General features: G+C 36.3%; 1 protein-coding gene across 5 annotated transcripts in view; it reads left to right on the top strand.

The window, feature by feature from the left end:
• The window catches only part of LOC150078364 (coiled-coil domain-containing protein 186-like), a 334,475-nt gene that overhangs the window by 103,977 nt on the left and 211,726 nt on the right, over window positions 1-18,772 (top strand). For all 5 annotated transcript variants that reach the window (XM_090385405.1, XM_090385401.1, XM_090385402.1 and 2 more), the window contains one exon: window positions 9,756-9,842. In XM_090385405.1, the coding sequence (XP_090241531.1) occupies window positions 9,756-9,842 (87 nt within the window). The remainder of the gene's footprint in view (window positions 1-9,755; window positions 9,843-18,772) is intronic.

Here is an 18,772-nt window from a genome sequence, read left to right on the forward strand (position 1 = left end):
AACTCAACGCGTGGGTGAATAGAATTTTACCTTTCGCAGTGCCCATAATATGGAGTAAGCCAACAAATCACCTCAGACTGTTATTTCTGTATGGTGCCTCCTAATAGAAAAGGGATGACAATGAAAAATAAGTGGACAGTGATGTACCGAAATATAGTATCTACAATTTGTCCCATGCTTGTGGTGCGATACTACCTGTTCCTTAACCACCTGGTCATTTTTCTGTACACTCTGATGAAGACACTGATGAACTTCAACTTAATATACATGAAGGACAGCAGCCAACTATGTCAAGGGATCCACCATTTTGTCTAAACCACCTTTATCCTTTTGAACCACATGAGATCACAGAAATTACCTCATTAGGGATCTCAAACTGCTGAAGAATAAGAGCTTTTGGCCTCGAGGCAACAACAATGGAATCTTCTAGATGAGTAGTTCCCAATCTACTGCGATCTATGGACCCTTTCAAAAATCAAAAAAGTTTATAAACCCCTTCAAAAATCAAAAAAAAAAAAAAAAAAAAAAAGCTTGCATTCCACTATATATAACATATGCATATATGTTTATACAGGGTTTCTATAAATGGTCTGAACACTTTCAATAATTTATTGTACATGGACTAAGAAAGATATCATCTACTTATTTATACCATCTGAAAGAGAAAACACGAAAGTTTCCCAGTTGTTACTGCAGAGGCATGTAATTCCATCATTCACCGCCAGTTGGAGTTACCTGTTGTACCTCTACCACATGCATAGCCTTGTTGAAAGATGGCGGCTTCCGGTCCTGAGAAGGCATTTTGTGTGCTACTGTTTGATAAGAATAAGTGTGCAACAGACGTTCAAAGGAAATTTCGAAGTGCGTACAGTAAAGAGCCACCAACCAGGAAGGTTATTTACACGTGGCATAAGCAGTTTGTAAACACGGGTTGCTTGTGTTCAGGAAAGAGCAGTGGCCAGCCTAGTGTTACTGTTGATAATGTGGAACGAGTGGGAGAGACATTCACAAGGAGCCCCCAATAAATCAATGTGGAGAGCATCATGTGAGCTGCAAATGCCAGCTCAGACAGTATGGAAAGTTCTTCGTAAAAAACTTTCTATGAAGCCATATAAATTGCAGTTGGTTAAAGGAAGGTGACAAAGTTGTTGTTATTTGGTTTTTAGGAGCATTAGCAACTAAGGCCACATTGCTCCGGGAATATGCGGTGGTTATTTCCTGACGTTTCCACATCCTTCGTATTTGGTGGTCATGGGTTCGAACCTCGGTCTAATCAAGAAGCGTGTGTTATGCACTGCTGCTCCCGACGACAAAGAGAAGCGTTTCCAATTTTGTTTAAAAATGAATAAAAAACGAAAAATTCAACAAGGGCATCGTGTCTTCAATGAAGAGTGGAACACAATATTTTTTTGCTAACATAAATAACAAGACTATTTGTCTCATCTGCCGGGAGAGAGAGTGTCTCAGTGTTGAAAGAGTATAATATTAAAAGACATTTCACTACTAAACATTCCGAATATGGTGCCAATTTAACTCCGGAAGCGAGAAAGAAAACTGCTGATGGATTGATTCAAAATTTATCTAGACAACAAAATGTGTTTATGTGGCTAACTAAGGAACAAGAAGCTACTGTAGAGGCAAGTTTTGTTATTTCTCATATAATTGCAAAAAGCAACGAGCCTTTTTCTGATGGAGACTATATTAAAGAATGTATGACTGAAGCTTGTGGAATTATTTGTCCTGACATTAAACACAAATTTGAGAATATAAGTTTATCTCGGCGAACCGTAGTAAGAAGAATTTAATGTATCGATACAAATTTGACTGAGCAATTATTATCAGTATTAGACTCCATAACATGGTACTCGATAGCTCTCGACGAAAGTAACGACCAAAAGAATACTGCACAGTTATTAATTTTCATACGTGGATGTACCTCTAATTTTGAATTTATTGAAGAGCTTCTTTCAATGGAATCTCTTAAAGACTAAACAACGGGAGCTGATATACTTGAAAAAGTTGAAAAATGCTTAACAAGATATAATTTACAATGGAACAAAATGATAAGCGTAACAACTGAAGCACCAAGTGTGACAGGTAAAAATGTTGGAGCATTAAAGAAAATTCAGGATAAAATTTGTGAAAATTCTCCTGATTATAATTTAATTACAATTCATTGTATTATACATCAACAAGTATTATGTAAAAATGTGTTAAAAGTTGAACATGTCACATCTTGTATTATTAAACTAGTAAATTTAATACGATCGAGGGGCCTGAAACACAGACAGTTCGTTAATTTTCTTCAAGATATTGAATCCAAGTATACAGATATTCCTTATCATAGCCAAATTCGATGGCTTAGCTTAGGAAAAGTTCTTCAGCGAGTATGGGATCTTAAAGATGACATCATTCTATTTTTAAAACTGAAAACATATTATGGACTTTCTCGAATTAACTGATAATAACTGGATTTGTGATTTTGCGTTTACCCTGGACATCGTGACACACTTAAATACTTCCAACACCGTGTTACAAGGGAAAAATTTTTATGCTCATGATATGGTAAAAAGTTTGAATGGATTTCAATTAAAACTCCAGTTGTTCCTTTAAAATTTATTGATTAACAAGTTAGACCACTTTCCAACCATGAAGTTGCTGAAGATTCCAGAAAATAAATTTGAAAAATATTGCAAAATTATCAACGCTTTGAATTACGACTTTTCACAAAGATTTGGTGACTTCCAAAAAATTGAGACAAGTTTGGCAATAGTGCGCGACCCATTTTCAATAGAAATTGATAGTGCACCGAGTGAACTACAACTTCAGATTACAGATCTGCAGTGTGATACCAATTTAAGGGAATTGCACCATTGTGAGGAAATCTGTAAAATTTACAATACTCTTAATTCGGACAAATTCGATGAACTTAAAAAGATTTTGCCCGAAAAATGTTTGTTATTTTCGGATCAACCTACATATGTGAACAAACATTTCCCACATGAATCTAAATAAAAATTCTTTGCGATCAAGCATCACCGATGAACATTTACAAGCAGTTTTAAGAATCTCAACTACAAAATTAACACCAGAAATTTTTAAAAAAAATGTTAAAAGCTGTAAAACAGTTCCATTCATCTCATTAAATTCTTGGTTGTTAGAGAATAATTTTTTTTTTATGTTAAATTATCTTCTTCATGATAACAAATAATATATATCAAAAAATAGTATTTTACGTGTGGCCCGCCTTCTTTTTGAATTCCTAATGTGGACCTTCAGCCAAAAAGTTTGCCCAGGCCTGACCTAGTGGTTCCTTTATCTGCAGATTCTTGATGCATGAAGAATCACTACTGATAATCAGATCAAGAGTATTACTCCCTCTAGTTGCCTCCCGAACATGCTGCTCTAGAAAACAATCATCCAATAAATCCACAAAAGGCTTGCTAGTGTGTGAGTGACCAACCCACAAATTCCAATCAATATCTGGGAAATTAAAATCTCCCATTATAAGACACTCTGATTTACTGGCCAACTATTTCCCTGTACAGTTTCTTATTATACTCATCAGATTCATTAGGCCTATAACACACTCCTACTCTCAATTTTGATCTCCCAATGCTCGACTGGCTTCACTTCCTTGGATTTTATGTGTTTCTTAATTAATAGCATAACCCCTCCTCCCTTTCTATCCTTCCTGTACACATTTTACTCCCCAAATTCCAGTTCTGCATTCCTTATATCTGTGTGACACCACGTCTCTGATATCTGCCTTTGATGTTTTGATCAATACCTCAAATTCATCAAATTTATTTACCAAACTCCTAGCATTGGTGTACATGCAAGTATACATGCACCTGTTAGCTACCAAACTCCTAGCATTGGTGTACATGCACGTATACATGCACCTGTTACTATTCTTAGCTACCCTAACACAACCCATGTGTTTACTTGTACCGCAATGACTCCCAGCAGTCTCTGAAATACCCTGCATCTTGTTTTCCAGGCTGCTGCTCATTCCAACAGAAGCAGTGCAAGAATCACTTTCACCTCTGCCAGTGGCTACTGGCAATCTATTAGTCCTTGTTTTCCCCCCAAGCTAGCAGTTTTCCGATCCACTGCCTCGATAGCATCACAAATATTCTTGCACCCTTTCTATTTAGGTGTATCCCATCCCTGTAGAAGCAGTCTCTCCTGTTAACAAGTACAGGTCAGGCTGAAAAAAATTCTACCCCTTGAGCTTTGCACAGTCTTTCCAGGGCCGAATTGATCTACAAGGCTCTCATCATATACTCCCTCCTATCATGTCTGGGCAGAATTGCAGACACTTTCAAATTCAACACTAATTCACAGCTTTTTTTCAACAGTGACCTGTACTTGTTAAATAACTCCACCAATCTCCTACTCTTAATATCATTAGTGCTAACGTGTACAACAATATCACCTTTTGTGCCCTTAAAAGGTGATATCTGCTCTACAACGTTATCAACTTTTGCCCCTGGCAGATATACCCTGGTCCTGTTCCACCTATCCTTTTTACATAGCATGTTCCCTGTTTCCCTGACAATAGAGTCACCATGAGTACATGTTGTTTGCAAAAATTAGTGGTAAATTTCTATTAGATATGTGACTTTCAATATTTCTCATACTCTGTTATTGACAGCAGGGCTCCATAAATATATCTTAAATCTACTAGCTACAAAAAAAAATAATAAATAAAATTACTCACCCTTAATATCAGTCTAATTTATATATATATATATATATATTTATAGATGATGTTTTAAAACACTAAATTTTAAATGTAATGATCACAAAACAAAAGTAATACATTCTTTAATTCTTATTATACTTTGTATATAATTATACAGAAATGTCCTTTCCTTTACATGGCCTTAAAATGTACACCACTTACACTTAATTTATATGAGGGCTTCAACGCAAAAACCTTGGGAGGTGCATTATGGCCACAGAAGCCGATGCGCTAGCAACTAACAAAAAAAAAAAAAAAAAAAACAACCAGATCTTCTAATAGCACTGCAGGTCCAGATGGAGTTCATTATGTTATGCTAAAGCATTTAGTTGGAGAAGACTTGTTTGTTTGTTATTTGGTTTTTAGGAGCATTAGCAACTAAGGTCATATTGCTCCAGGATATGCGGTGCGGATTCAGAAAAGTCATTCCCTGACCTTTCTGCATCCTCTGTATTTGGTGGTGACGGGCTCGAACCCTAGTCTAATCAAGAAGTGTATGCTACGCACTGCTGCTCCTTCCCACCTGGCTACAGAGGCGCCCTGGAGACTTGAGAACCCTATTAATTTTTTATAATCGAATCTTCTCTGAAAATGCCTATCCTTTTTCATTCATTATTGCCTTACCAAAACCAGGAAAAAAATCCTTCCTGTTTTGAAAATTACAGGCCAATATCTCTTACGAATTGCATGGGAAAATTTTCGAAAGAATGGTTCATACTAGGCTCACTTACATCCTGGAGTCAGAGAATCTCCTTCCAGATCATCAGTATGGCTTCCGAAAAAATAGATCAACCCTAGATGTGCTCATTAAAGCCCGAGTCTCATATCTGCAATGCCTTTGTCATGAAACAACATCTAGTCATGGTCAATTTAGATCTTGAAAAGGCATTTGATACTACATGGCATCATGGTATTATTATGGACCTTTACCATCTGGGGCTTAGGGGCCATTTGCTGGAAATAATTCAAAATTTCCTGCAATTGCGTTCTTTTCAGGTCCAATATAAAAATGTACTCTTTACATCTCACATTCAGGAAGAGGGAGTCCCGCAGGGATCAATACTTAGTCCAACACTGTTTTCAATTCGAGTTAGCAGCATGACACGAGATGTCCCAAAAACCGTTCAAACTTATATGTATGCAGATGACCTTACCATTTCCTGTCAGTCTCAAAGTATGAATACCATCGAACGGCAGCTCCAACTTGCCATAACCAAAATAGAATCCTGGACTTCATGGAATGGCTACCGACTATCAGAAAAGAAATGCACTTTCACTCACTTTTGCAAGAAATGAGCTCTCCATCCCAAACCTGAACTACAAATAAACAATACTCCAATCCTGCTTCTTAATACCGTTAAATTTCTTGGACTACTATTAGACCGCAAACTAAATTTCCAAGCACACATCACCAGAAAAGCCATAGGCCAGAAAAATATAAAATACAGAGGCGCAAAAACCTGGAATAATCTTCCTGAAAACATCAAAAATGCCATTTCACTAAACAAGTTCAAGAAGCTCCTGACTGAACACATCACCAGGGAGGTCTGATCTAAATCACCTTCCACTCAACTCCTGAACTTTCCACAATGCATACCAGTTTGGAAATTATGTAAACAAGTTGAAGGAATAGCTGTCATAAATTGTAACATTCTATGCAATTATTTCATAATTTTTCTTTCATACTTGTTATTGTAAAAGTACTCACAATGTAATTATAAGTATGTACTGTTGTTAACCACGCGACATGTGTGGTTGGTTTACGTAGTCTCGGTAATGGAATGAAGAAATATGTCCGATTCATGGTGTATCTGGTTTTATTGTTATCTTTTTCAAAGGGAACACCCCCTAAAAAGCCTCTGGCTTATGTGTTCTCCCTCCCTTCTTGCTGTTATCTCCCAACAATTGTAACACAAAATAGGGATAAATAAATTATCAAATTATGTCATGGGGAGCTGATCGGTATACTTTGTTCTATCTTTATAGAAGTTTAATCCATTCACAACCAGATTATGGTTGTCCAGTGTATGACTCTGCCAGGAGCACTACTTTAAAATGGCTAAATATGATCCATCACAGTGCTCTGAGAACTGCACTGGGAGCTTTCAGGACTTCTCTGATCCAAAGTGTGTATATTGAAGCACATGATCCCCCATTACACCTGCATAGAAGAACATTACTGCTCCACTATGCTGCTAAGATCCAGAGTCTACCATTGCACCCAAGTTGGGAGTATCTTTATAATATTCGTTGGGAATCCTTCTATGAGAGCAAGCCAAATGAAAATAGACCTGCCTCGCTCAGGATCAAAGAGCTTGTTCAGACTTGGAATATCAATTTAAGTGAAATTTTCCAAAACACAACTACACCTGTTGCTCCTTGGACATATGTGTCTATCTCTCAAGATATACACTTCCTCCAGTGGGGGAAAAATATTATACTTCCTGCAATATCAGACAGTTACATTCAACTCATGCTACTATGAACAACCATGCTTGTAGAATTTATACGGATGGTTCCAAAACTGAGAGTATGGTAAGTGCTGTGGCAATTTTTCCTTTATGTACAAGTTCAGCCACACTACCGCTTGCTTGCAGCATCTTCACAGCTGAATTATATGCCATTAAGTTAACGCTTAGTAAGATTATTGAGCTTTCCATCTCATCTGCTATAATTTACACAGATTCTCTTAGTGCTGTCTCTGCCATAAGGAAGAAATTCTCTTCTCATCCTACATTGAAACACATTCATTCCCAGCTATTCGCTTGCAGTGTGTCCAATCAGTCGATCAGTTTTTGCTGGATCCCTGGCCATTCAGGCATTCCGGGAAATGAAAGTGCTGACTTTGCCGCTAAACATCCTCAACCCGCTCTCTCACAACATCCTCAGCTTCCTTACTCTGACTATAAGTCTGCCATATGCAAAGCGTGCTATGATAAATGGTCACAAACTTGGAAAAGTGATACCAACAATAAACTTTACCAGATAAAAGATCCAAAGCTGTGGCTGTCTGGCTTCCAACAAAACAGACGAGAGAAGTGGTACTGTCAAGACTCAGAATTGGACACACTCATCATACTCATCTCTTTCTATTATTGGAAGAAAACCACCACAGTGCTCATCCTGTCAGATGCAACTTACAGTCCGTCGTTTTCTGGTTGATTGTCCTTTACATTCAACCATCCGGTCAAACACTTTTCAGTCACTCTCCACATTGAATATATCACCTGATTTATCTCATTTCTTAGGAAATGAAGCAAACATTGAACAACTTTTTTTATATCTAAAACATATTGGCTTGTACAGAAGCATATAATTTAACCTCTCTAACAATATGCTTTTTGTGAATTAACGATGAACAGACACAATTTGGCCTTAGTAGCCCTTGTGTTGTTAAACCAAACAACAACAACACCGAGCCACACAAATGCTTAATCGGACATGCTGGAGAAAGGGATGAATGTTTTTTGAAATTGCCATCGAGATCACTGGACTTAACTCCGTGTGTTTCTTCTTGTGGGGCTACATAAAGGATCGTGTTTATGTACCACATTTGCCATGTGATGTCCAGGAACTAAAGCAGACAATTGAAGAAGCCACTACGATGGACACACAGGATATGCTGGATATGGTATGTCAAGAGTTTGATTACCGTGTGGACATTTGCCATGTCACACATAGTGAAGGGGAACTCATTCCACCATAATACCGTAACATAAAAACCCACACAATTCCAGTTATTGGTATTATCACAAATGCAATAAGATCGAGTTTACTACTCGTTTATTATAGATTGTGCCAACAGAAAAGCCCAATAAATGGGAAAGTGCAAATTGTTTTTATTGTTTTATGGTAATGACCTCCAGAAATGTGTTTTAGAAAAATATCACAAAGTATTCAAAATTGATTCTTATAATGGAACATATGATAACGATGAAAGTGTAGTGCAATTTCCATTAAAAAAAAATGACCTTTTAGAGAGATAAATAGTTAAGTTATATAGCAAAAATTTCAACTTCCAAGGTCTTGGAATGAATTACTGAAAAAAAAACAATGTGTTATTGGGTTCACATTACGATGTTTTCACGATACCTCCATTTGTTCCTACGAAATGCAAAATACATTTCCACGATTTTTTTAAGTTTGCACCGGCCGGAAAAAACTTACGTAAAGTCGAATTTCTGTAAGTAGAATACTACATAAGCTGGGGAGTGGCTGTATTGTAGTTTACAGTGTACAGAATAAACAGCTGATTCATGTGAGCTGACTACTGTTGGATTGGCCTCTGTGCTCTTTGTGAGTACACATCAAGGTTGTTGTTACTATTGTGAGCCCCATAACAATTTGGCAGCATACAGAATAAAAAATTGTCTGTCAGCATCATTGCAGTTTGATAATGTGCTGAATAAAAAACCAGTGTGTACAAGCAGTACTACCATTGGACAATCCCCATGCCCTTTGCAAATCCCGTTCAACTATAAAACAGTTATAATGAAATTGAAAACTCCTCTGGCCATCTTGGGACTGCAATGGAATATAAAAAAACTGGAAAAAGGAGGAAATTAATTCTGTAATTCAGTTAAAATATATTGTAGTTTCATTGCAGTGTCATTCAGTTTTTACTATATTAAACCTTTCAATCATTAGTTGCAAAAAAAAATTTTTTTTATTAAATAAAAAATTACTGTTTTTAAGGAGAATCTTTTGTTTATAGTTGAAGAATCATATCACATTTTTTGTTGCTTTATGTTGACATGAAAAATAATTAAAGTATTAAATTTTAAGGAGTTTTTAATTTAAAAAAAACTTTTAAAACCTTTAACTTTTTTCCAAAAGTTTTGAAAGTTTTTTTTTTTTTTTTTTTTTTTTGACATTTTAAATCTTATATTGTGTGTTTTTTTATTATTTTTTATTTTTATTATTTATATACTGTAATAATGGAATAGAGTTCATTGTAACACTGGAATATTATGATATATAATGGGTTTATTTATCAATTGATTAGGTTTATAAATTACTACGACAAGAAATGGAAGCTCTTAAAAAGAAGCATAAGTTAATTATTGAAGAGAACAATGGGTTAACAGTGAAGGTGACTATCTCTTTATATTATGTTTTATTCTTATTTATTGACTGTTATAATGTGGACTTTTTTGCACATCCATATTCTTGTGCTACACATATGCATAAAAAATGTTTGTAAATTTATGCAAAATGTGAGCATTTATCCATGCTCTATGATAAAGTAGAAATAACATTCTTGTCATTTATGCTGAGAAAAAGTGTCTGAACATATATACTTTACATGGTTTGTTATCCATGTGAGTTCCTTTGTTAAATTTTTGGTATTATCCTTAAAGAAATTTGTTTGATTTGACAGATTATTTTAACAGAGGATGATGACCCTTAGCTAAAATTCTTTTCTCATATCAAGCTCCTTATATTAACAAATTAGCATCACAGTTTGTTAACAAGTATACTTAAATGAATGGCAAATCAAGCCATGGCAAAATTCCCTCAGCTGAAACACAATGTGGGAATCAGAGTTTCCATACATAAATTGTAGGTAAAACTTATGGCTTGTGCTGTTAAAACTGTTCCAGTTTGTATCATCAAAATCCTATTAAAAATTCTAGTTTTATTTTCGGGTTCTGTTCAATTTCAGTGTTATTCAGTGTGTGCCCAATTTACTAAATGGCTTCCAAAAGGAGGAGATTATCCCTTAAAGAAAAGATAGAAGTTATTGAATTAGAAAAGGAGGAAAAATTAAACCTGCCGTAAGTTTAGCGTGAGTAAAACAGAAATTAATGATTTATTTTGAAACAAGGACACTGTTTACAGCATGTGGGCTTTAAATGGGAATGAAGATTTTAAAGTGGAAGTGACAAAACACTGAGATAATTGCTCTTGATGTCATCATCAAGATTCTTCTGGTAAGCAGTCTATTAATTCAACTGAAGGCACTTGGAGGCCTGCAGGGAACCGAAAACAAATACTTTGAATTTCTTGTCTTGAATTTGAAAACAAATTCAAGACAAGAAATTCAGAGCATAGCATAATATTTCATTAAAGCCATAAATGCTGGAAAAAAAATTCATAATTCATAAATGCTGAAAAAAAATCTGTTGACAGTAAACAAGTTATAGAGTGGTGTCAGAAATTGGTTGGCTTCTGTGCATCTTATGACAAAAAAGATATTTTTGTGATGAAAATGAACTATTTTTCAGAGCTCTCCCAAATAAAAAAATAATAATTTTAAAAAATGCTTTTCAAGAGGGAAAGATGTAGCACTTGGAAAATCTCAAAAATTCACACCAGTCATGCTGTGCATGTACATGTAAGGAGCATTTGAAACACCAGCGTTAATAGGTAAAGCAAACAAGTCTCATCGTTTCAGAATTGTAGATTTAAGTTTGTTATCTGGCATATGCTAATAAAAAAATCTTGAATGACAGAAGAAATGATGATTTTAGTGGCTGCTGACATTTGATGACAAAATCAGGCAAGCCAAACAGTCATTTTATTTCTCGATAATGCTACATAACATTTTTGAGCCCGATACCCATCCTAATCTCCGCCTCAAAAATGTTAAACCTGTTTTTCTAGTCCTAAATATAACTTCAGCATGTGAACCCTAACTTCATGACTTGCTGTGTGCAATTTGTTTTACTCTGCATACTAGCTAAAACAGATTTGATTTGCCAAATCAAAAGCATTGCCAACTTTTATGAAAGCAAGTTTATTGCTGTTAGTAGCAAACTGCAGACCTGTTCCAGAGGAAATGTTTGAAATTATTGCTGATTTAATGAAGGATCATGGCTGTCTCTAACTTGGAATCCAAATTATTGATTGTTCACACCTCTGCCACTAGTGCCCATTGTCTGAAACACTCCATATTTCTTATTGCAAGCGACACTGTGAATTGAAGTAGGGGGACTTTCAGCTGTCCTATTATGGAGTCAGCTATTCTGCAATGCAGAGACTGCTATTTCATACCTTGTATACATAATTTTGCACACTAACATGACACTACTAGTTTTTGCAGTACCACCCAGTTGTTCTTGCCTGTATTAATCATGTCATATTAATTATCTATACACCCACTATTTCTCACTGCATTCTTTTATGCTCGGGAAGAGGCAGATTATGAGATATCTTTGGCAAAGGATGCAAAGAAAAACAGCAGACTTCTTTACTTTTGTAAACCCTAGAAGGAAAGGGATAAATCAGAGTGGTCCACTTGATATCGATGGTTTGACTGTTGATTATCTTGCTCAGATAGCTGACAAACTGAATGAGTATTCTGCATCTACATTCACACATGAGGAATTCTGTAGGGAAGTGAAGGCCAGAAGTTTATCAAACTCTAACAGGGAGCTAAATGAATTTGTAATAACTTGAGAGGAAAGTTGAAGAGAAATTGTTGAAGTTAAAACATAAGAAAGGCATCTGGGATGGATGGGATATATCCAGTTATATTAAGGGCGGCAGCAAAGAAAGTAAGCAAATCCTTAGCCATAATTATGAAACCAAGGATGGTTCCATCATTTCATTCTGTACTGGAGATATGCAAATATGTCCCCAATTCACAAAGGGGGTTCGAAGGGTGACACAAGTTATTATAGACTTGTTAGTTTAACTTCTCTTCCAGGTAAAGTAATGGAGTTATGGTTAAAGGAGCATTGCAGGATCATCTAGTCAAGACGGCAGTTATAGTTCAAGCACAGTATGGGTTTGTTAAGGGAAAATCTTGTCTGACCAATTTGATTGGATACTGTGATGTTGGTTACAAAGGAACACTATGCAAAAAAATTTTGTTATCATATTAAGCAGCTGCCCAAAGTTTCATGTAAATAGTTAAAAATACAGTGGACCCCCACTTTACAATTGGTTCTCTGTATAATCAAATCATGATACGATGGAATCTCCATAATAAAATACTATATGATATGTATTAAGCGCCGGTCATTGTTGTCTTGAATTGAATTGAATTTTAATTCTATTAAATGGCGATTCTAATAAGCAAAAATAGGAGGAATACTATCCACAGGCTATAAAAGTAAAGATATATTAAGCACAAATTTATACTTTATTACATTACCAAATAACAAAATTAAACGATATGTGAAAATCGCAAGAATATCTTCCACAATTTAGCAAAATAAAAATAAACATATGCTTACATAAATAGCTTAATTAACACTGTAATATGTACATACTAAATCGATATTTCTGTTCACTAACATTTTTTGGGTTGTAAAATTTAAAACAATAAAAAAGATAAGCTATTAATAACAAAGAACGTGGCATGCACGAATTACAACTTAAAATATGCGCAAGTGAGATATGGAGTAACAAGCTTAATAATTAGGAATGAAGAGAAGATTTTGAAAATTTATTTGTTTTTTATATGATTAAAGATTTTAGTGAGGGGGAAACACATTTCACCATAATAATGTTAAAACCCTGGTAGAACTTGTTCAAGAAAGATCCGATATTTAGCGGAGTTCATGCGGGATGATAACAGGTATGGGCCGACTAAGCAGTCACTGACCATACCTGCCCACACATTTATTGCGAAGCTATGTTGTGCCGCATAGGGGCGCACACCATGTGGGTTGTCGTAAGCCCACACATGAGCAATTGTGCTGATTGAATAAGCCTTCCCGAGTGAAATAAGCCTCATCCGTGACCAAAACATAGGCTGGAAAATTCAAGTCTTGAACACTTTCTTGGAGAAACCACTGTGCAAAAGCCACATGTGCAGGATGATCTTGGGGGAGCAGTAACTGAACCCTTTGGAGATGAAAGGGGTGTAAGGAATCGTCGTGCCAGACTCGCTGTACACTGCAACGAGACACTCCTAACGCAGAGGCAACGGCATGTGTGCTGGTAGTAGGATTATTCTGGATGGCATTCAACACACTTTCTTCCATGGCACGAGTCTGCCCGCACTACTCCTGTTACCTCTAAATGACCCATAATCACACAAATTTTGATGCACATGTGCAAACAAACGGTGGTCCGGTACATGTCTATCTGGGAAGCATTCTCCATAAATTCATTGAGTGGCTCGACCATTGCCCTCTGCTAATCTATACACTAGGTGCATGTCTGCCAGCTCACAGTTCGTATATCGATGCATGCTCTTCGTGCGGCGACTACTGCTTGAATAAGTAAACCAGAAATTTTCCCTCTCGCGAACTGATGAACAGTGTCGTGTACCGACTTACGGTGACGTTTTCGGTTATGGGTTCCTATGCAATTCATATTCCTTTAGATGTTACCTACCTCCCCTAAACGTTTGCACAATATTTTTGAGACACTCTGTATATTAATTAGTTAAGAAAAGGCAAAATTACTTCTATGATGTCTTGGAACACTTCTGTGCTGATGCTCTCCGAATACATTAAAACTATACAAATATTTTACCTGTATTCCACACCCTCCTAGACAAAATCAATGATCCAGTGCACCACAGAATTGGAGGCCCACAGACCCCAAGCCCGACTCCAAAATACATTGAATCATCCACCCTAGTCTTTGAGTGGGAGAATACAATAAGGCTCCATATTTTAAAAATTTAAATGGTTTGAAACCAAATAAATAATGAATCCATTCTTTTAACGCTTTAAAAACATTAAGAAACTAAAACAATTTTGTTACTTCCCTGAAGCGGATGGGACTTTTTGACCAAAGTCATGATCACAGGAAAGTGAAACCGCAGGTATTGCAATGGAATTTGTAGTGGAAATTAGTTGCAGCCTTGGCGCATGCGTGTGAAGGATCATGAATCTGAGGTGGGGTAGGGGCTATTTACGTTGACTGAATTTTGTTGTAATTTAATTTCAAGAATCTTCGAAATTAATAGTTTGGTGTAATCGTGTTGGATGCTGAGAATTTTTGCTTTATTGAATAGAAAGGTGTGGCCTTCACTGATCACATGGAATGCAAGTTCAGAAGCAAGGAGCTGGATGAAAGGACAGACATTGAATGTTGCTTCATTCTTGTATTGAGTGTACAGCAAACCTAAAAGATAAAAGACTTAATGATAAAATATATCATTAAGTATTTAATGATAAAATATATACCAATGTGACCATCGAGTACACCTTGGACATTCCTTACCTATTACCCATACAAAATTCCTGAAACTCCTGATTACAGCTGTTTTTGATCTGATAAAACTTTTAATTGAACCCAATTATACCTTCCAGTGTAAAGTTTTCGAACAATTTTTCGGCTTACCTATGGGTTTAAATCTAAGTGGTTTACTAGCAGAAATATACCTTACCACTATTGAAATAATACATTTAACACCCTTTCTTCTGCATGTCACCTACTATTGTAGCTATCTTGATGCTATACTCTGCATCACAGATGCAGGGACCAAACAGGACATTCTACAGAACTTTAATAATATCCATGCAAGATTAAACTTTACACTAGAAACCGAAAATACAGAAACAAAATCGTTACATTTTTTTTAAATTTCACCCTCACTCGGGTTATAAACAAAATTCAATTTAGCATATACAGAAAGGCCACCAACACTGGAATGCTTCTTCATTACGATAACTATCATCCCTTCACCTATAAAAGATCTATTATCCTAAATCAATTTCTCAATGCCTACAAATACTCAACATCTGAATCAGCCCTAAACACAGAAATACAAACATTAAGAAACAGATTTCAAAATAGAGGTTACCCCTACCTATTATAAAAAGTTTATTTGGAACTTGGGAACGAGAGTAGCCTTGTGCAGCAAAGTTTTTGCAGCTCTGACTAATAGAGAAGTTTTCTTAAATTTTTGCTGTTTTATTGACTTAAATTGGCATTTTAATTTATTTTCTAGAAGTAGCTTTATATTCCTAGTTATGATACTTAGTTTAATTTGAACTTCGATAGAGATTTTGTCGGTTATTATTTAGTATTGGTAAGGGTATCCAATCCACATGTTTTACAAGTTTTTGCAGCTCTGGCAAATGCTAAGTTTTTATTTATATTTAGCCATTTTATTGACTTAATTGTTATATTAAATTATTTTCTACAAGTAGCTTATATACCTAGTCAAGCTCCTTGGTTTATTTTGAATTTAGATAGTGTGATTTTGAAAGTTAATTAATACTTAAGTGTCCGTAGATTTATCTTTTGTAACTTGTTGCCATTGTTATATGATACAACATATATCCCGAACTAGATAGCATAAGGTTTAAGGTAAAACTAGATAGTGAAACATGTAGCACAGTATTAGAAATCCGTTAGCTTAGTAGTATAGTATTATCAATTAATCAGTAAAATTTATTATTGTTGTTAACTTCATTGTCAATTAAATTGTACTTTTTTTAACCAAATGCATAACTTTTTACAAACGTAACATTATTAATTAATATATATAACTTGATAGGAGATACGGAAGTTATATAACAAAACTCAGAGATAATACTTGATACTGAAAAAAAAAAAAAAATATATATATATATATATATATATATAGATAGTGTTATAAGTGCATTGGGATATAAGTTTAGGGTTATAATTTTGTATTGAAATTGAATCGAAATCATGACTCAGACTAGAGCAGCAAAGCAAAAAGGCTCAAGCTAATGGGAGCTGTGGCTCAGGGGAGAACTGAGGGGGGCAGTCGTCCTCTGAATCATAGTCTTTTAAAATGTACTGCTTGTTTGAGATTTTCGTGGTGCAATCAGGGACAGGTCATAATATTGTCAAAGGGAATGCCTTTGTTTGTGCATGGTGTAAAGAGTGTGAGGAAATCGGGCAACAACTCAGCTTATATGAAAGTTTGAAGGACAGGTGGGATGCCCTCGAAGGATCTAATTTGAGGGCCCATCAAGCTATCAGCTGCCGACATTAATGCCAGAGCACATCCTGCAACACAGTGGCAACCCCCCCCCCCCCCAAGGCAGAATGGGCTGGTCCCACAGGAACTAGTAGTTGTCGGTGACTATTGTCAGGGAAACAGGGAACATATTGTGCAAAAAGGATTGGTGGAACAGGACCATGGTATGTCTGCCAGGGGCAAAGGTTGATGACATTGTACAGCAGATATTATCTTTTAAGGGCACACTAGCAAGGCTTTTGTTGTACACATTGCCACTAATGATATTAAGAGTCACTGTTGAAAAAAAGAAAGTCACACACGTTAGGAGGGAGTATCTGATGAGAACCTAGTCGATCAATTCGGCCCTGGAGAGATAGTGCAAGGCTCAAGGGGTAGAATTTTTCTCAGCCTAGTCTGTGCTTGTTAACAGGAGAGACTTCCAGGAATGGGATACACTTAAATAGAAAGGGCATAAGAATATTTGCTGATGCTATCGAGGCAGTGTTAGGTGGGTCGGAAAACTGCTAACTTGTGGGGAAACAGACTAATAGATTAACAGTAGCCGCTGGCAGAGGTGAATGTGATTCTTGCACTGCTTCTATTGGAATGAGCAGCAGCTTGGAAAACAAGATGCAGGGTATTTCAGAGACTGCTGGGAGTCATTGCGGTACAAGTAAACACATGGGCTGTGTTAGAATAGCTAAGAAGAGGAACAGGTGCATGTATACTTGCTTGTACACCGATGCTATGAGTTTGGTAAATAAATTTGATGAATTTCAGGTGTTGGTCAAAACATCAAAGGCAGATATTGTTGGGATATCAGAGACTTGGTGTCACACAGATATAAGGAGTGCAGAAATGGAATTTGGGGAGTACAATGTGTACAAGCAGGATAGATAGGAAGGGAGGAGGGGTTATGCTATTAGTAAAGAAGCACATGAAATCCAAGGAAGTACAGCCAGTCATCATGGCTGGACAGTGCAATGTCGAGTCAGTTTGGTGTGACATAAGCACTGAAAAATCAAAATTGATCTGGGATCCTTGTTATAGGCCTAATGACTCTGATGAGCATAATAAAAAACTGTACAGGGAAATAGAGTGGGCCAGTAAAACAGAGTGTCTTATAATGGGGTATTTTATAATGTGGTTACAAAGGAACTGGATGCAAAAAATAATTTTGATATCATATATTTGGATTTCAGGAAAGCTTTTGACACTGTTGCACATGGAAGACTATTGTACAAATTGGAGCAGAATGGTATTAAGGGTAAGTTGCTACAATGGATAAAAGGATGGTTAAGTGGGAGAAGACAGAGGGTGGTAATTAATGAGTGCTGCTCTTCGTGGACTAATGTTATTAGTGGAGTCCCACAGGGTTCGGTGTTGGGTCCACTGTTGTTTTGTATATTTATCAATGATATTGATGAATGTATATCATGCTTAATGTCGAAGTTTGCAGTTGGTACAAAGGTTGGCAGGGTTGTTAATGACAGTAATGGCAGTGTGCTACTGCAACAGGATCTAGATAATTTGGTCAGATGGGCTAAGAAGTGGCAACTGAAATTTAACCTTGACAAATGCAAAGTACTGCATATGGGTAGAAGTAACATGAGAAAAACGTACCAACTGTGTGGTACTACACTTAAGGTAGAAAATTACTATTACTGTGGTACTACACTTAAGGTGGTAGAAAATGAAAAAGATCTGGGAGTAATTGTGCAGTCAGATATGAAGTTTTCTGAGCAATGCAGACAGGCTGCCAGGATAGGTCATGGGGTTTTGTCAATGATATATAAGAATTTTGCTAGCAGGGAAAAGGAGGTGATTGTCCCTCTGTATAAGGCAATGGTCAGGCCACGCTTTGAGTACTGCGTACAGGTCTGGAGGCCTCATTTTAGGAAGGGTGTAGATTTACTTAAGCGTGTGCAGAGAAGGACAACAAGATTGGTGAGGGGAATGAAGGGATCCTCTTACCAAGAGAGGCTTAAGTTCTGCAAATTGCAGTGGCTGGAGACTAGGCACCTGCGCGGTGAGCTTAACTTCCATTTGTCGTTGTGGAAGTTGATAGGTTGAATAAATTTAAGGAGGAACTGGACAGGTATTTGGACGGAACGGTGTGATTTTTATTTTTTTATTTTTATTTTTTGGCTGATTCTGCATAAGCTCATACACTTGCT

The sequence above is a fragment of the Mastigoproctus giganteus genome, chromosome 11 (assembly GCF_048544385.1).
Source record: "Mastigoproctus giganteus isolate SK-2022 chromosome 11, ASM4854438v1, whole genome shotgun sequence".
Taxonomy (NCBI): domain Eukaryota; kingdom Metazoa; phylum Arthropoda; class Arachnida; order Uropygi; family Thelyphonidae; genus Mastigoproctus; species Mastigoproctus giganteus.